This window comes from Notechis scutatus, chromosome 3 (genome assembly GCF_049901735.1).
Source record: "Notechis scutatus isolate UNSWTSFEM ecotype Mainland chromosome 3, rNotScu1.2, whole genome shotgun sequence".
Lineage (NCBI taxonomy): Eukaryota > Metazoa > Chordata > Lepidosauria > Squamata > Elapidae > Notechis > Notechis scutatus.
The window spans coordinates 120,814,449-120,833,476 of record NC_142011.1 but is presented as its reverse complement, the minus strand read 5'-3'; the positions used below and the strand labels follow the sequence as shown (position 1 = coordinate 120,833,476).

General features: G+C 39.0%; 1 protein-coding gene across 1 annotated transcript in view; it reads left to right on the top strand.

The window, feature by feature from the left end:
* The window catches only part of ICE1 (interactor of little elongation complex ELL subunit 1), a 35,293-nt gene extending 22,286 nt beyond the window's left edge, over nt 1–13,007 (top strand). Inside the window, exons 14-20 of the mRNA XM_087961115.1 lie at nt 239–4,507; nt 6,424–6,592; nt 8,344–8,504; nt 8,946–9,136; nt 9,624–9,730; nt 10,709–10,807; nt 11,864–13,007. Of these exons, the coding sequence (XP_087817241.1) occupies nt 239–4,507; nt 6,424–6,592; nt 8,344–8,504; nt 8,946–9,136; nt 9,624–9,730; nt 10,709–10,807; nt 11,864–12,066 (5,199 nt within the window). The 3' untranslated portion in view covers nt 12,067–13,007. The remainder of the gene's footprint in view (nt 1–238; nt 4,508–6,423; nt 6,593–8,343; nt 8,505–8,945; nt 9,137–9,623; nt 9,731–10,708; nt 10,808–11,863) is intronic.
* The last annotated feature ends 6,021 nt before the right edge of the window (nt 13,008–19,028 follow it).

The following is a 19,028-nucleotide window of genomic DNA, read 5'->3' as shown; positions in this document are numbered from 1 at the left end:
GAAATTGTTCCAGATTGTTATTCTGGAGGCAGATCGTATTTTCCAAAATAAAATGTTGTTCATCAGAAATTATTTAAACTATTTTGGAAACAATATTCCAGGTGAAATAAGCCTGTTCCAGCCCAGAATACTTCTAAGACTTTCTGATATTTAAGCAATATATTTTTCAGGCTAGTTTTTGTAACAACTATATACATTATTTATTAGTATATTAATATTTACATTTTTCTCTTTTAAGGACAGTTTATTTGGAGATATCACAGACTCCAGTGATGATGAAATGGAGCAGAATGCGCAAACACTTGAAAATATTATAGAAGAATATGATGAGGACAAACCAGCATCTAAAACTTTGCATTTGACAGAATTTTGCTCACAAGTTTTAAAACACAGCAGTGTAAAGACTCATCTACAGGAATCACATGAAAGATCCAAAAAATTAGAAAACGAAAAATTGATGTTGTCATCTGATTCTATGCTCAGAGCATCAGAATACCTTCATGAGAACAATACTACAAAGATGGTAGAAAAACACCTGAAAGAAGATTCTGACTTTGAACAAATACACACAGCCCCTGAAACAGTATCTCCCAGTACAGAGAAACTCTGTGAAAAAATGATTAGCAAAACAGAAACAAAAAGTCGAATCTTCATTGGACATGTATTGGAAGAGACTAATGATTTCATTGAAAAGGAGGAAAAGAAGAGGTTAATTGAAACAAAAGAAGATGGTTGGGGTCAAGGACCCAAAGGCAGTGAAGAACAGCAAACCAAAGAACCTATTTTAACTGCTGAAAACATACCAGTGATTTGTAAAAATGTGAAGGATCCTTCTAATTATAAAGAAGGAAGAGTGAGGGAAAACGTTTTTGAGGACCACCAGACAGAATCTTACTCAGAAAAAGCAAGCCTACTTTGTGAAAAGCACATTGAACATATAGCAGTAAAAGGACAATATGCAGCAGCTCAAAGAAATAATGACCCATTAATAGAGGGGGAAAAGAATATCAGTAATTGTGAATTCCTCCCTGAAACAAATCTTAGTGAAAGAGTTGAGCAACCGGGTGCCAGCATAACATGTACAGAATTTATCGAAAAGAATATTAATTCTTTGGATGCATCTAACAAACCTCATTCTGTAGTGAAGATATGCAACCAACAAAATGGAAGTGAGGTAAATGGAAAGAAGCAAGCTGATATTGTAACATTAACTGAGGGTTTGAAGCAATCTTATCATAGCGGCGAAATAATTGAGGCCATGAATGATAGGTCGAGGAAAAATGTGTGTGATGGAGCTAGTGAAGGGACAAAGTTAGAAGATACACCAAAGGAAGAACACCTACAGTTAGAACGGTTACTTGATGAAAAAATGTATATTAAATCAACACAAGAGGAATTAACTTGCAAAAGTAGTACCAACAAGTTACCAACCCAAACATCTACTGCTAAAGACTCTTTGTTGAAATCTGAGGGACTTACTGAAATAAGTCAAGTATCCCTTAAATTACACCATGTCACTGAAAATGCTTCTCAAGTGGGACAAGTTGAAAATGCAAACATTACACCCAAAAACATGTGCAAAGTAGAAAGAATTGGGATTAGTTTAAATAGTCACATGGAAGACTTAAATCCACTAAGAAAAAGGCTTATGAAGATAAATTGTGAATCAAGAAAACTCACTGAAGTGGAAACTATACAATCTCTTAAAGCAGGATTAAGTGAAAAAGACTCACCTGGTTTGATGCATGGACATTTACAAATTGAAAAAAATAGCTCAATGGTCATAAATGAACTACCTGATACAAAAAAGTATGCCATGGAAGAAAAGGGGCTGAATTATGATTATTCTGTATCAAATGAAGTAGCTTCAGCACAGAACATGAGCAATGATACAGTTCAACCAATGCAAAATATATCACAGAGAAAAAATGAAGAAATTGAATCAGCCTTGTCTGTTGTTATGACAAGTGATTCTGAGGCAAAAATAGAATCTATGGATGTTGATTTTCCCTCCCCTGATAAGGAAAATGCTGATCACATTGATCAACATAATTCTGAGGAAAATTGGAAGAATAAAAAGTCAAAACCTATTGAATCAGAGGGAGATAAGATTTTGAATCCGAGAGATTACCACAATCCTAGTAATAAAAAAGATAAAATGGATTTTGAACAAGATAAAAATGATGGCACTTTCAACAAGCCCCAGGCATCAGTTACTCTTAAAAGTTTCAGTAAAGACAACTCTGAAATGCTGTCTTCTGATGGATATTGTCCAAACAATATTAACAGCGCAGATACTTCTACAGAAAACAAATTGCTGTTGAATCACGGGGAACTTGTTATTCCCAGGGCTAAGGATTCAGGCATGCGGTCGAGAGATGATACTGTAAAAAATATCAACGAAAAAACAGCTAAGGACACAGATACTGTATCGGGTAGTGAAATAAGGTCTAAAGGAATAGATGAAGTAAGTATGATAGAAAATTCTGTTTCAGTGGGGAAGTCTTCTGTCTCAGATTCATCAGAAGAAGAATTTTATCCATTAAGAAAGGTGAATTGCACAAAAACACACCTAGGTTGTGCAGTGTCCAGAGATACAACTTGTTCAATCAAAAACAGTGACACTAGTCTTCCACCCAGTATGACTTCTTCAGATGGTGCCAGACATGAGATGTTCCCTGTGGTCACAATAGAGAAATGCTCAAAAGATAAAAAAGCTGAAGTTACTGACTCCTCTGTAAATGAAATGATTGAAAAGACATGGGAACATTCATATGCAGCAGTATGGCCCTGCACTAGTGGGAATACAACCTTAAAAATAGAAGCCTCCCCAACAATAGAAAAGTTAGAAGAAAAGCAAACAGAAGAAAATGTTTCAATAATTGCTTTATTGCCAAGTCAGGATTTATCTAACAAGAAAACTATCTCTAGAAAGTCCCCTATGAATGAGCCAGATGTTAATGATGATACAGCTGTACTGCATACAAAATCCCCTGTTGATAGGAAAGTCCACTCTAACTTACTTGTAAAAAAACCCAACATGGAACTAAAAAGGAGCGTTTCCACTTCAGAATCCAGCTCAGATACAGACCAAAGTTACATCATGACTTGTCTCAATGATGATGATGGTAGTGATATATCCCATAACAAGAGTCATAATATAAATAATGATAAAGAAAGCATTGCATCTAAGACCAACAGGACATCCTCCATATCACCTACTTCTGAGTCTTCCAATTCTAATAATAAACTACAAAAAGTGCTATCAGAAGAATTGGAACCACCGGTTCCTTCTGCAAAGAATAGAGCAGAACAAACATTCAACTCTTCAGACCTTGTCATGATTAAAGCACGGGAAGAGATTAATGATAGTGATGATACCCATCTCCAGACCATATCTATCTGTAAGAGAAAAAAGAAAAACCAGCCTGTCCTACCAGCTGAAACCATTCTAGCCAATGTAGATACTTCTACACAAACTATGTATTATCCAAAAACTTTGACAAAAATTATGCAAGAGATGGGTCCACCATTACCTCCATTGCTTCCACCTTTGCTAGCTACCCCTCCAAGAATTGTTCAGCGCAGTTCCCCTGTAGCATCAATTTCAAGCCAATCTTCTTTACCATCTCCACTTGATGAATTGATTTCTCCTTTACATAAAACCCCAGTTCCTCCTCTAACATCAACATTGTCAAAAATCCCAAAACACAAGTCTTCATCATCATCATCATCTTCTTCCACTTTATCACCTTCCGAAATATCATTAGGTCAGAGAAATTTATCGTCCCCTCTTCAGTTTTGTTCCAGCACTCCTAAACATGCTCTTCCTGTTCCAGGTAGACTGCCTTCATCTACATCTAGTAATTCTGTTCCATCTGTGCCTCAGGAAAACTCAGTGAAAATTTTGGACAGTATGTATCCAGAATTATCTGCTCGGGCAAGAACACTCAATATCCTGAAAGGTAATATTCAATTTAATAGATCATCTTCTGTAGATGGGAAGGGTAGCCATCCAATCAGTGGCTTTAAAGCAATTGCATCCCCATCAACTGCTTTTGTGAAAACAAGGATCAGATTTAAATCTGATCCAGAGAAGCCGCTCTCCAATGTGAATGAGGCTGGGAAAAGGAAGTTGCCATCTGTGACTATGCCAAAGAGTGTGAAAAGACCATGTTTAGAGAGCAGCAGATCATCAACACTGAATCCCTGCTCAGAAGAGTGCTCTGATGGTGGCCTACAGTGCATTCCTGATAGTGACCCTCGGGACAATGGGAATGCTACTAAGTCAACAGATGACCGTAATACAGAATCACTTTTGGAAATGGAGAAAACAGAGGATCCTGATATGTCGGCTGTGACTGTAGCATTGGAAAAAATTTCGGAAGCTTGTTTTGACCTGTTGCCTGTTATTCGTAGCCGTGTTCTTGTTGGTAATACATCAAAGGTTCCAATAATGAGAGATGAAGAGAAAGAAGTTGTTTATGAACTTACTGTTGAAAAGAAGGTCAGCTTTATAACTTTCTGGTATAATACTTAGAGCCTTAGTCATGCTAAAAGAAGCATTTAAGAGCTCTTTTGATGATATATCATTGATTTCTAATTGTCTAAAGATAAGTATTGTTTCAGTGAATTGCTTAAAAATCCCTATCCCTCTTTTAAATATTTGTCTTCCTTTTGGCTATATCACACATATCAAAGGTTGGCCTGTCCTATTGTTTGAGACCTACTGGGTAATCTAAAGGTCAAGAACCTTGGTGTGGGTTACTATTTTAAAGATCTTAATTTGTTTAGTTTAACTTTTAATTATTGCTGGTATATAGATCTTTAGAATGTATTTTGCATGAATTCCATATTTAGGTGGCAGGACTATAGTTGTGTGATTAGGCATATGTGAAAGGTTTTCTAGTCTAGAGAATCCCAAAGGTGCTTTTTTCCAAGAGACAACTGGACTTTGTTTTTCCTTGAAGACATTTCGCTTCTCATCTAAGAAGTTTCCTCAGAACTGTAATCTAGCTTGGTCTTTTCTGAAAAGCAGTGACTTTTCAATCCGCCAAGCAGAAATAACTTCTAACTGAAAATATTTGGAAATGAACCATCCAGAGCCTATCTCTGATGAAGATGGCTAGTTAAGAAGTGTGAAATATCAATCAATCAATCTTTTCCATATAATGTTTATACAATAGTACAAGGATGTGGCCTTCCCCAGAACCATCTCTCTTTTTCTGTTCATTATTCATATATCCCACTCGTGTCCAGCACAAATTGCTTAAGATTTAAATCAAATCATCCAGAAAGGGCTTATTTTTTATAATCAAAGATTTGATATAAAAACAAGAATTAGAAGCTAAAGAGCATAATGAGAATAGGAGATGATACAATAATAGTCACTAGGTAGGCATGGCCAGATTTCAGGGGAATCGTTTTGAGGGCTTGGGGTATTCTTAGATGAATTGAGCTTGAGTTTGAATTAAGGTTTGCTCAGATTATTTTTTCTTTTCCTTTGGGAAATCACGGCACCTTTTCTCAGTTGTTTGCCATAGTTTCTGAGGGCTGCAGGTAAGGGTTTTAAAGGGTCAAACAGTGGCACAATTTGTCAGTAGAACTAGGACACCAGTTGACTTGATAGGAACCAACTTGTGTTGAATTGCTATCTAACTCAGCCTATCAGACTTCCCTGTATAAATAACATATCTTAGTCAATCAACCATACAAAAATGTTTTACAATGGTACTATCAATGTGATAACTGAGTTTTTAAAGTAGCTGTTTTCAAAGAGTTATTAACCAATTCCTGAAAGGAATGATAACCTAAAACTGATGACCTAAAACTGACTCAAGAAAAGGATGCAGTTCTCAAGAATTATAATGAAAATTACAGTACAGTGTCAGATATTTTATGAATTCAGTGCCACCTGACTTTCATGGATGATGTCTTTTAAATGGATGGTTTTAAAGCTGCCTCCAGCAATATATAGAATATAACTTTGAACCTTGTCAAAAAAAAATTCACTTTAGTGCCATGAGAAAAGAAGCACCAATTTGAAAATAATGATACTGTAGTTGATAGAAGCAAAAGAAGAGGGCTAGCGAATTCTGCTTATCTAAGTAAAAAGGCAGGAGAAAAGTCCAAGTAATAGATTCTCCTGTACTCTAGTTAGTGAGAGATACAAAAGGACAGTGCAGTCCTTTGGATTCAAAGGGGAAAATATGCTATGGAACACAGAGGGACATTTATGTAGCATCTGTCAAGAACTCTTCATAGCAGCTGTATCTTTTCTCAGCATTGAGGCTATTCTTCCTTGTTCTTATATTGATGAATTGCTAATTCTGAAGATGATTGTTGTATCTGTTCATTTGCTTTCTCATTATATTGACACTGTTTGAAACAAACTCAAAAGCAAATATTGTTTTGCATTTATAGTCCTTGGCTGAGCCAGCTTTACAGACTATTCTAAATAAACTGAAAAAGCAGAAGATGTCCTTGAGCCACAATTATATTCAGTCCCTCTGCAGGGTCTATGTTGGAATATGCCATCAGCTTGGGGACTTAGAAAAAGCACGTCTTTTCTGCTACGCTCTACTTAAGGAAGGTATAGTATGACTTGCAGTTTATATGTTGCTATAAACTACCATGTATCTAGAAGGTCCAGAAGCATAACCAATTAGATAACGATTGCTGTTAGAGAGGACTAAAAAACTCCTATGAAAAATACGCTAACTTTATCCCTCACAAATATCCAGTTTACTGCTTCAGAACATTTGACTGGCATTCATTTAAAACATTCTCAACCCTGAACTGTATTTTTTAGGCAGAAACAATCTCTGATCCTGCTTTAATTGCAAACTATAGAATCAAGATCACGTGAAATGTTAATGCTACTTTATAAGGCCACACTTGGAATACTGCATCCAGTTTTGGTTGCCATGGTGTAAAAAAGATGTTGAGAAAGAGTGCAGAGAAGAGCAACAAAGTTGATTAGGGCACTGGAGGCTAAAACATATGAAGAATGGTTGCTGAAACTGGGTATGTCCAGTTTGATGAATAGAAGGACTAGGGGTGACATGATAGCATTGCTCCAATATCTCAGGGGCTGCCACAAAGAAGAGGGAGTCAAGCTATCCTTCAAAGCTCCTGAAAGCAGGACAAGAAGCAATAGGTGGAAACTAATCAAGGAAAGAAGCAACCTAGAACTAAGGAGAAATTTCCTGACAGAACAATTAATTAGTGGAACAAATTGCCTCCAGAACAGTGGTGGGTTTCAAACATTTTTACTACTGGTTTTGTGGGCGTGGCTTGGAGGGCGCGGCAGGGGAAGGATACTGTAAAATCTCCAGTCAGTGGTGGTATTTGCCGGTTCTCCAAACTACTCAAAATTTCCACTACTGTTTCTCCAGAACTGGTCAGAACCTGCTGAATACCACCTTTGCTCCAGAAGTTGTAAATGCTCCAACACTGGAAGTTTTTAAGAAGAGATTGGATAACTATTTGTCTGAAGTGGTGTAAGGTTTCCTGCCTAAGCAGGGTTTGGACTAGAAGATCTCCAAGGTCCCTTCCAACTCTGTTATTCTATTCTGTTCTGTTGGATTAATTTCCTACTTTTCTTCTGCTTTCTTACCTTTCTTCTGTTATGGAAGCGAATCTTGAGGCCATTCAGAGGTCCAAACTGAGGCTCCTGTTCTTATTTATTTCAATTTTTTAAATCTGGGTGAGCACCCCTTGGTGAGGTTTTTTTTTTTTTTTTTAATGTTCAGGCTTTGACAGCCATTAGGGATAGCTGCTGGTGACTACAAAGGATGGAGCTGGAATTTTAGCCTTTATTAAAATGCTTTATGATCATAGGGAAGAAGATTTCAATCATTGCAGAGCTTAACTCATTTTATCCCTTATTTTATTAAAATAAGATTGTCAAAAAAATTGGCAGCTTGATCTGGAGTGCTTTAAAGGGATCTAACAGCTACAAATTGCACTAACAGCTACAAATCACTCGGTTTTCTTTTAAACCCCTCAGTTTTATATTATCATTGAAGGTAGGGATGGCTGGCTGCCAACAATGTGAGCAGAACCATTTCTCTTTGAGGGCGATGATGCACTACCCCATCATTTGTATCATCATTATACTATTAAATATTTTTATCCTGCCTTTTATATGTAATCCAAGATGGCAAATGTACCTAGTCCTTCTTCACCTCGTTTTTTTCTTCACAGCAACAACCCTGTGAGGTAGCTTTTATGCCTGAGAGGTCTAGAACTCGCAGTATCGTGGTATTAAGAGATTCACACCTGTTCAATTGGAAAGTCATTTTTCCCCTTTTTGCTTTAATTTTTCTTTCTCCCTTCCAGATTTCCCACGGTCTGACCAGTTGATATTGTTTATTGCAAACATATGGAGTGAAGTGTTCTCCTCTGAAAGTGTGATCAACAAAGCAATCCAGTTAGTAGCTAGACAGCGCGCAAAAGGAGATGTGTTGAAATGCCTGAAAACCTATCTCAATTGGGAAGAGGTACAAATATTTGATGTTTTCTTTGTGTGCAATGAAAGGACAGGCTCCAGACTTGATTTCTTAGTGATTATGTAAGATCAGAACTACATTTGATTTATCTTTTAAAGTACAAAGGACAATGTTGCATACTTCTTTGGTGGTCTGTTGCTCAAATGCTGGTTTCTAAAAAGTAACATGAATGGACTTATCCCCCTAAGTTAGAAATGCAGATTTGATCTTTGCCAAAGTAGTTATATCTCTATAGTACTTAATTTACTTTTTTTTTACCATTTTTTTTGTTCTCGTTTGTTGGGAGATTTTTATATATTTTCCAAAGGAAACAGAAGCATTTTTTTTTATCTCCTGAAATCAGAATTCCCCAAAAGTACTCCCATATATTTTTCTGTCATAGAAATTTAATTTAAGCTAAAGTCATGTTTTTATTGTCTTCTTTTCCCTTAGAGTGCCCCAGGAGATATTAGCATGATGATCTCCAGTCTACTTTGGGCGATACAGTTGTGTCCACAAATGGAATTTCAGCTGAGTGAAAAATATGGAGAAGACCTGAAAGAGAATACATGGCAATATGTGTTTGCTATTGATCTCTTATGCTCATATCAAAAGTGGTGCTGGACCCATGATAATATCATAAGGTACCATGTTTAATTTCATATTTCTATATACAGTTACCACCCTAGAGCAGTGTTTTCAAACCTAGCAACTTTAAAATGTGTGGACTTCAGCTCCCAGAATTCCCTGTCCACTTATCTCCATGGCCATCTTTCTATCTGTGGCAGCCAAGCAGCTAGTTATAGATGCCAGCCTTTTTACTGATGTCAAGATGTACGAAGGCTTTGGAAGAATCTTCCCTTGATTGTGAACATCAGCCAATGTAACTGATTGCATGTTAAGGGAAGGAATGGAATAGAGAGGTTTTCTAACGTCTTGGCTCTGTAACGGGAGAGAATAGATGCCTAATGGCAGTGAGGACCAAGTGAGGTGGGGAAGCCTTATTGTTCCATCCTAGTTTTAGTTGAAATTATCTCAAGCAAAAAAAGCTTTTTGTCCCTCAGAAGAATTTGGCAGGCTGTGTTAGCTTTGAACAAGAATGTGCATATAATTCTCCGTTTTCTTTCGTAGCAAAGAGCTGTGGCCAATCATGGATAATTGGATAAAGAACAGGTCTGGCAGTGGAAGCACTTCCTCCTCTTCTAATATAATCATTGCCACTGTGCTGAGACTGATTGGTGAGCATGTGAGGTTTTCAGATGCAGATATCAGGCTTTTGGACACCTTCCTCTTTTATTTAACACCTCCTTAGGCGAACTGATGAAATATTGTAATCAGCTGCCGGTGATGCTGATTTCTATACCCTTAAATACAATTTCTTAGTATTAAGGAGTAGAGTTAATAGTCTTTTTTTCCGATCTTTAATAATGACAGAACGGTCCTTAGATTTCAAAGAGGGAATATATTAAAGTTTGTCCCTTTTTTTTTAGTCACACCATTCTCCACCTTATTGCTCCATGTCACACCCAACAAGTATATTTATAGTCTGACACTTCCATTCCCCACATACTGCAAAGATGGTAGAAGTTTTTCTCATTGAACTGAGGGATATCCAAGATGAGTGAACTCAGCATTCGTCCTCAGATTTGATACATGATACAAGTTCCATTTCTTCCCAAGAAAAGTTCCACTTTTTAAAAGGCAAACTAAGTGCAAAAAGCCCCTCATTTTCAGAACTCCTTTCTGCCAATTCCCTTTTTTTTTTTTTTTTTTTGTCTCTTTCCTTTCTTGTCTCTGACTTTCATGGCACCAAAAAGGAAGTATGTGCTCAGGAAAACATCCAAGGAGGAAGGCAAAGCAGGTCAGTCATGAGAGGAAAAGAAATGAAGGAAGAAATAGGCCCCCAACGGGTCTTTTGTGTTATACTGCATAACTGGCACACTCTTAAACTAGCATCCCTGTTTCCCTCCAATTTTCCTTGATAGACTCGCGGCCACATCAACACTTTATGAGTGGTAAACTATCGAGGAAAAAAAAACTTGGAAATGGGACTTTTTTTTAACAGTACCAGTTCAGCATCTCATCTATGCTACTATGTGGTACCATTCAGTTATATGAGCCCCCAACTGCAACCTGCAGCAGTACAACTATGAGGCAGGTTGAAGAGATAATTGAAAAATAAATCTCAGTTACTTCTTTCTTTTGACACTTTGTAGGTCATCTAGGACAAATAGGTCTGAGAGAAGGATTTTTTCCTGCTGTGGAAAATATCAGTTCTGTTATTGGAGTCTTTCTACAGCACGCAAAGGAAAAAGGTAATAATCCTACATATTGTATGGTAGTTAGCAAAAATGAATTGTCTGTCAGCCATCCCGGTAAGTGATTTTTCCTTTAAGTAAGGAGAATTGGAAAATGATTTGGATTGGGATATAACAGTAGGACTATACAAGAATCACATAGCCTGCTTTGGGGCTAGAGTCTCATCTACCCTCCGATGCAAGCAGCAAGGGTAGCAGGTGGCTTATATCTATTTATTTCCTGTTCAGTAGTGTTTCATAGATTCCATACCAGATTTCATTTCGCACAAGGTATTTTGCATGTTTGTGTGTATGTGTGTATACACCCACTATCAGGGTTCCAAGTAATAGACCCATAGAAAGCAAAACTCCAAGGCAGGTAGGTTCTCAAAGAACAGCTTTATTGGATATATCATATTGGCACTGATCTGATGAAAACCGACTCTGAAGGTTCCCACAATTTTCACCTAATTAAAAGTAAAAGTTTGTCACTTTCTCAAAACAATGGTCCAATCACGGCGCTGTCTGTTTCCCTGGTGACATAACTCCACCTTCCTCTGACCAGGCATGACAATGTCCTTGATTCCCAAGAAAAAGTATTTTGTTTTGGCTACAAAATCCCAGCTATCTATAATCCCCTCCCCTCCCTATCCTTCAGCTCTAGTGTGGCAACACTGAAGCTTCTAAGATGGCTTTGGTCAGGTCAGCTTTAGGGTTAACACCCCCATGCTATGGAAATATCCACAAAGTGTACAAAGTTCTGTTTTTGGAACAAGGTGCAATTCCCTATTCTTTCCAACACACTAAATTCCCAGCATGCATATTAGAGACCCAGCTCTCGGAAGAGAAGTTGGACTTGAAGATCTTACAAGTTACAAGATGTCCATTCTACAGTGAATGAGTAAAAGGTTACCCTGAATCCACCTCGGGCTTGAATGTCCCACAAGTCATAGGATAGTCCTACTTTGAAGTCCTGGTAGCAGAACCAATATTATTTTAATACTTGCATGTTGCCACAGTGATTTATCCTTTGGTCGAGGATACTATTGATTGCTATATTTCCATCTTTTCCAGATGTGGCCTGGGGTGTCCAGTTAGCAGCCGCATATGCACTCTTTGATTTGGGACCTAGCAATCCATCAAAAATCCTGGAGGCCATCCATGCATGGAAAGCAGTAAACTCTATCAGCCTTCCCTCTGCTGTTCTAAAGGGCATAAGTGAAGTCAGTAGTCTACTAACATGCACAGAAGAACGAGAAGATTGTTCATTAGCGTAAGATTTCCAGTAGAAAATGGAGGTAGCTCCTCTGAAAGTAGTTTCTTCAAAGCAAAAGAGATTTTGAGGGACAGCAGAAAGTATGAATTCTTGCATAGGTGGTGTATTCATAGTATCTTAGCCAATGTAACCTGAAATAGATTGTGTTGCAGATGAGTATGTCCTTAGATACTACTGCAGGAGAGAAACAGCAATGTCTTGTGTACTAGCACTCTATAAATCAGAAAAATCATTTATGGAAATAATGTTCTTTTAGATATGGTCTTCCAAATTGGGAGTCATAGGCTTTTATATGGGCAAATGCTCTCCATATTACCCTTATTGGAAATTAGTTGAAATTTTTTTTAGGTAAACTGGGTTTGTCTATTTGTTCATTGATTATGTGTAAGAATGCTAACTTCAGAGAATTGAATATGTGTTTTTTTTTTGTTTTTTTTTAAAGGCTGTTCCTAATAGTGTGCACCTTCATATCACTTCTTTCTTTAAACGGATTCTGTTAATCCCCAGTTTTTCAAAATTTTCTTATTAGAAAATGACACTGGGACAAAAGAGAGATATTTGTGCCATGGGAAGTGATGTCAACTAATTGCATTAAAATAGATTTGTTTCTACTGTAAATTTCTTAAATCTAGACTAAATCATGACTTTAAAAAAAATACTAGCAGTAGCCCTCCTGCTTTTAATTATTTAAAGGAGGCATAATGTGTTTCCTGTAATATTTAACATCCACATTATATATAGAAGATTGAGATGACTTCTCTATGAGAATTTATATATATATATGTTATATTCAAATAATGTGTTTCACATTTCACGTTGTTCCAGTTTGGGAATGTTATTATCTGTATATAAAAATTGGAAAGAGAGAGACTTGCACTGTTCAATGAAGTTTCACTTATTTTCACTTATATATAAAAATATAAACATTTTTTTCCAAATAAATATGGTTTGGGTCTTTCCTAGTTGCATAGTTTTTATGCCAAGTGTTGCTAATCCTAACTGCCAAAGCATCATAAAACTAATGTCCAAATTTGGATATAGGGAGAGAACAGTTCCTTCTACCTGCATATGAAAAAAGTATTATGTTTTTTGTCTTAATAAATATTTCAGTGAGTTATAGTGCGTTACGCAATCTCTGCTTTTGAATGTACTTGAAGCATCTAACACTCATCCATCCAAAACATCTAAAATAAAAAAAAGAATTACCGTATATACTCGAGTATAAGCCGAGTTTTTCAGCCCATTTTTTGTGCTGAAAAAAACCCCCTCGGCTTATACTCGAGTCAGATTCCCCTCTGGAAAAAAAATGGTGTGGAGCTCTGGAGCTGGGCAGCCGCTTCCCTGCTTCCGTGTTTCCTTTGCAACTTGTAAGCATGGGGGTAATCGGAAGCAGAAAAGTTCTTGCATGAGGATATATTGTTTTTTCTTTTTTTAACTGTTTTTAGGGGGGGGAAGACCCACCATCATGTGAGAATGCTCAGACACGAAATCTATCCTCCCGAAAATAAGTGTGTGGGGGGCGGGGATTTTAACAGAGGGAAGACGTAGGGAGAAGGCAAAAGCAATGGAAGATCCTTCTGGGGAAACTGAGGAGGAGACTCACCCGTGGTCCAGATGAGCTCCCTTCCCCTCCCCTAAGGAAGCAGAGGCAGCCAGCAAGGGCAGGCAAGCCCCACTTCGCGGACTCCATCTGTCCTCGCTCCCACCCAAAGCCACGAAGTCCCCCAATCACGCAGCCCAGATTCGCCCTCCCCTCAGGGGGCAGCAACGACGCCCGGTGTTTCCTGAGACAAGAAGCTCCTCCGTGCAATGAAAGCGCCTGGCTCTAGGCTCGCTCAGAAAACAACGCGAGCCGAGGTGGCTTCAGCTCCGCTTGGCTTCGTTTCCTCAGCCCCAGCTGCTTTCAGTCCACTCAGGAGGAGGAGGAGGTGGTGGTGTGGTGGTGGCTCGCGTTGTTTTCTGAGCTCTAGGCTCGCAGGCTCAGAAAACAACGCGAGCCGCCGCCGCCGCCACCTCCTCCTCCTCCCAAGTGGACTGAAAGCAGCTGGGGCTGAGGAAACAAAGCCAAGCGGAGCCGAGGCACTCGGTTCGCGTTGTTTTATGAGCCTAGAGCTCAGAAAACAACACGAGCCGCCACCACCACCACCTCCTCCTCCTCCCGAGCGGACTGAAGGCAGCTGGGGCTGAGGAAAAACCAAGCGGAGCCGAAGCCACCTCGGCTCGCGTTGTTTTCTGAGCCCGCGAGCCTAGAGCCAGGGCGCTTTCATTGCACGGTGGAGCTTCTCGGGAAACGCCGGGCGTCGTTGCTGCCCCCTGAGGGGAGGGCGATTCTAGGCTGTGCGATTGGGGGACTTTGTGGCTTAACGTGGGGATTTCTGATTCCCCTTACACGCGTGTGGATATGCCACGGGCGTTTTCTTCCAAACGCCCCACTGGCAGAGAACACTGACTTTCATAGTGAGATCGTTTTCCAAATTAATTGATTCACTTATGATCTCTCTCTCTCCGGAATAGTCAAGCTCTTTCCAGCACACGCGATCCGCCGCCGCTCTTTGCACCTTGCAAATGCAAAATCCCGGGGTTTTGCATTTGCAAGGTGCAAAGGGGCGGCGGCGGATCGCGCCTGCTGGAAAGGGCTTGACTATTCTGGGGAGAGAGAGATCATAAGAACGGCTCTTGCTTTTTTCTTGCAAGGGAGAGAGTGACTCCTGCCTCCCACTGTCATCATCGTCGTCTTCTTTTGGGTTAGTGAATCAATTAAACCTTTCATGATAGTGAGATCGTTTCCCAAATTAATTATTTTTATTTTTGAAATTTACCAGTAGCTGCTGCATTTCCCACCCTCGGCTTATACTCAAGTCAATAAGTTTTCCCAGTTTTTTGTGGTAAAATTAGGTGCCTCGGCTTATATTCGGGTCGACTTATACTCGAGTATATACGGTAAGTTAAAATGAATCTGCATTGTGAATATCAGCATCAAAATATTAATTAGCAACTGTCCCAAGTAACCATCTTTTAAATAAAACTATAGTGGGAAAATTGATCCTTTTTTTACAATAGGATTTCAAATTAGTAGCTACAGTAAATACCACTACAGAAAGGCTAAAACTTTGTCTTTATGAGAATAACATTATTACTCCTTTTCTTTTTTCCTTGGTTTATATTTTTTTTAAACTGCAAAATAGATTCCTGAATCTGTGGAATAATGAGAGAAAATGTGAACAGAAAAAATAGGAGTTCTTAACTGGCAGGATTCTTTTAAGATCAATTTTTCTATTAGAACTATGCAAAGCCTTTCAAATTTGAAATGTTCTGAGCTATTGTTTCTACCTCACTGAAAATGTTCTTAGACTTTTGTGGGAGAGTTTGAAACAAGATTGTTTTGAGCCTACAACACCTTTGGTGCAGGGGTGGGATTCAAATTTTTTAACAACTGGTTCTGTGGGCATGGCTTAGGTGCTGGGCATGGCTTGGTGGTCATGTGACTGGGTGGATATGGCTTGGTGGCCATGTTATTGGCTAGATGTGGCCAACTTAATATCATTCCCATCAAGGCACACATGTCGCCTGGCCTCTCAAAACTGGGGATGCTGCAACAGTCGTAAGTATGAAAAATGGTCATAAGTCACTTTTTTCAGTGCCATTGTAACTTTGAATGGTCACTCCACACAAGCAAAGTACCAACAAAGGAGGGGGGAAAACTCCAGAGACATTCCTGAGACAGGAAGTCTATTCCTGCCAAGAATGGAATAAGGGTTAATGGAGAGGCAGTTTCTGTAAGCAACACCAGAATGTTTCCTTCCTGCCTTCCTTACAGGATTAGGCCAGTAATTTCTTCTAACAACTGGTTCTCCGAACTGCTTAGAATGTTAACAACCGGTTCTAGAGAATAGGTGAGAACTGGTAGAATCCCACCCCTGCTTTGGTGTACTTTGAACACTTCCAGTATTATTGGAACAGCTCCTTTCAGTTCAAAACTCACATTTCAAATATGTTTTCCTACTTTTCAATTTTTTTTTCTTTATCAGAAAAAAAAATAGTGGCAGTCTTCCCTACTTGACAGTCAGTGGGCAGAAGGTCCGTTGATAAGCATCTCCTCTTCGTGTTCATCAGGGTTCCTGACTTCGAGCTTCCCGAGAGAGGTTGTGCAATTTTTTGTTTGCATATAGAGATGGATGACAAGTGATCTCAGCATGACATCTTGTAGCCATTTCTTTTCGTTCCTTTTTTTTTTGTCCTTTAGCAGTCCCTAGCTCAGTCTTGCTTCCTTAACATTTCAAAAAGCTTCCCGTAAACCTTTGAGCATGCATCAGAGATTTGCTTCTGCCTTCCCTTCGACCTTTGGCTGCTCAGAGATAATTTTTTATTTCTATTCTCCACTGATTTGCCACTCATCTGAAGGCAGAAATTCAAGTGCTGTGCTGGAGATCTCGAGGCAAAAAAACAAAAATCACCAATGTGTTGATCCCTGAATTCTGTTCTCTGATTCTGTTTTTTTTCCTCTTTCCCATGAGGGGATTTTATATAACCAAGTGGCAAGAGGTGTCCGTTGCATTTTGCAACAGTAAAATGGAACAATTAATTCTGCAACAACTTGTATATCTGTTGATTCTGTTTTGATTTTATTTTGTATTCTTATTGTTAAGCTGATTTACAAATGTGAGGTATGCTCAGAATCATCAGCAATTGGAGTGCCGTATTTGTATGCCCAAACATACAAATAAATCATGCCAATGGATCAATGGGTTTTCACTAAGAATGAATGAATGAATGCCAGTGAATCAATAGTCATCTCATAAAAAATGACACAACAAGGATGGATGTGGTGGGGCATAGCTACACTTATCTTACTGGGTACAATTTATGGTCCGTGGGCCGTAGAAAGTGCAGGATTTTATAGCAGTGAAAGGAGACACAGATTGATTTTGCAAGTGATGATAGTTACTTAGAAACTGTTAATACAGTTTTACAGAGGAATTACTGAGTCTAATTTGTATTTCCATACTGTCTGGTTTGGTACAGCAACCAAACGGGATAGGTACAGACTCCAACAGATAGGACTCCCAAGACTGTAGAAAGAACAAATGCAACCAGCCTACCTTCCATAGAAGACCTGTATAGTGCGAGGGTCAGAAGGAGGGTTAAGATATCTGCAAACCTCTCACATCTTGGACACAAAGCAGGGGTGAAATTCAACCACCTCGCGCCATCTCGGGAGAGGTGGTAGGGACGATTTGAATCGGTTGGCCCTGCCCACACCCACCTGCCTTCTTCCTTTTAAAGACTTGAGTCCCACCAAGCCACGCCCACAGAGCCGGTTAGGGAATATGTTGAATTTCATCCCTCATAAACTTTCTCAACTCCTCTCCTTGGGATATAGGGCGTTGCATGTCCAAAACAACTGGACACAAAAGTTCTTTCCCTCATGACATCACTCTGCTGAACACTTAATTCTCACAGTGCTGTCTAATGCCTAAGTGTATTTAACCATGTAATATGAGTGTAGTATTATTTATCCTTATTGTCTTCTTCCCTCCCCCTTTTCTTGGACTGATGATGATGGTTCTGTTGCTTTTCATGTACACTGAGATTTTCAGCATTGGAGACAAACTCCTATCACACTTGTTCAAATAAAGGATTTGGATTTGAATTCAAAACTCACCATGGGCATATTCCCCTCCCTGACTTCTATCTGCTCCAGAGTCATACCCTCTTTGGGCTTAGTCCGAATGAAATAATAACCACCCCTGAAACAGAATTTAACCTCCAGGCTCACTGAATTCCAAAGAAAAATAGAAATGAAGAAGCGGCTGAATCGTGAAAGTCAAGAGCATAATATAAAGATGCATACTGTAAAGAAAAGCCTGGAAATGCCATAAATATGGAAAGTGTCAGGAAGAGGCCTGTAATTTCCAACTTGGCCACCACTGAGGCAATCTGCTAAGTTTAAAATCTAGTCTTTACAAGCCCATTTCCCAGGGTCCAGACAAGAGTTACCCACTAGGAAGAAGGAAGTAGGTGATCAGCGTTATGCTGTGATGAGTATTATAAACCGCAAATGATGATTCCATGGTTGGATTTTGATTTAGATCTTTCCCTGACCTATCTGTATGAAGTCATTGTGTGACTTAAATCACGACGCAAAGAGAAAGGCAGAAAAATAAATAAATAGTAGTACAAACATTGTTTTTTAATTGATTTAATAAGGTTTGATTAAGTAGGCAACTTCACCAGAATTGCTTCATTTGTAAATGACAGGTGTTCTTGCTTGATGGCCAAATATGACCTCTAACTGCATGCCTCAATATGCTGGGCCCAATTAGACAACTGAGACAAGGAAGATTATGTAAAATGTTTAAAAGAGCTGCAGTGATTAGAATGCAGTGCTGTAGGCCACTTCTGCTGACTGCCGGCTGTCTACAATTTGGCAGTTCAAATCTCACCAGGCTCAAGATTGACTCAGACTTCCATCTTTCTGAGGTCGGTAAAATGAGGATCCAAATTGTTGGGTGCAATATGCTAAACCACTTTAGAGAGAGCTGTAAAGCACTGTGAAGTGGTATATAAATCCAAGAGCTATTTCGATTGCTATTTCAGTTAAAAATGATTCCCTTTAGAGCAGGGGTCAGGGAACTTTTTTACCTTTTACCCCCCAAAAAATTTATAAACGCCGACGTTACCCCCTTGATTTGAAAGGAAGGAAATCATACACTATTTGAATTCAAAATGTTATTGGATGTATTTAAAATTACTTTGAAAGCTTCAACGGGGGGAGAGAAAGAGTCAGTTTGGTGGTTTGCTTGCAGACGTTTCATTATCTGACTAGGTAACATCTGATGTTGTTACCTAGTCGGGTAATAAAACGCCTGCCAGCAAAACCACCAAGTTCAGGGAACGCCAATGCCTCTCATTGCAACCCTGAGCGACAGATAGTCCCTGCAGGACGGCTGAGAAGCCTCGCCT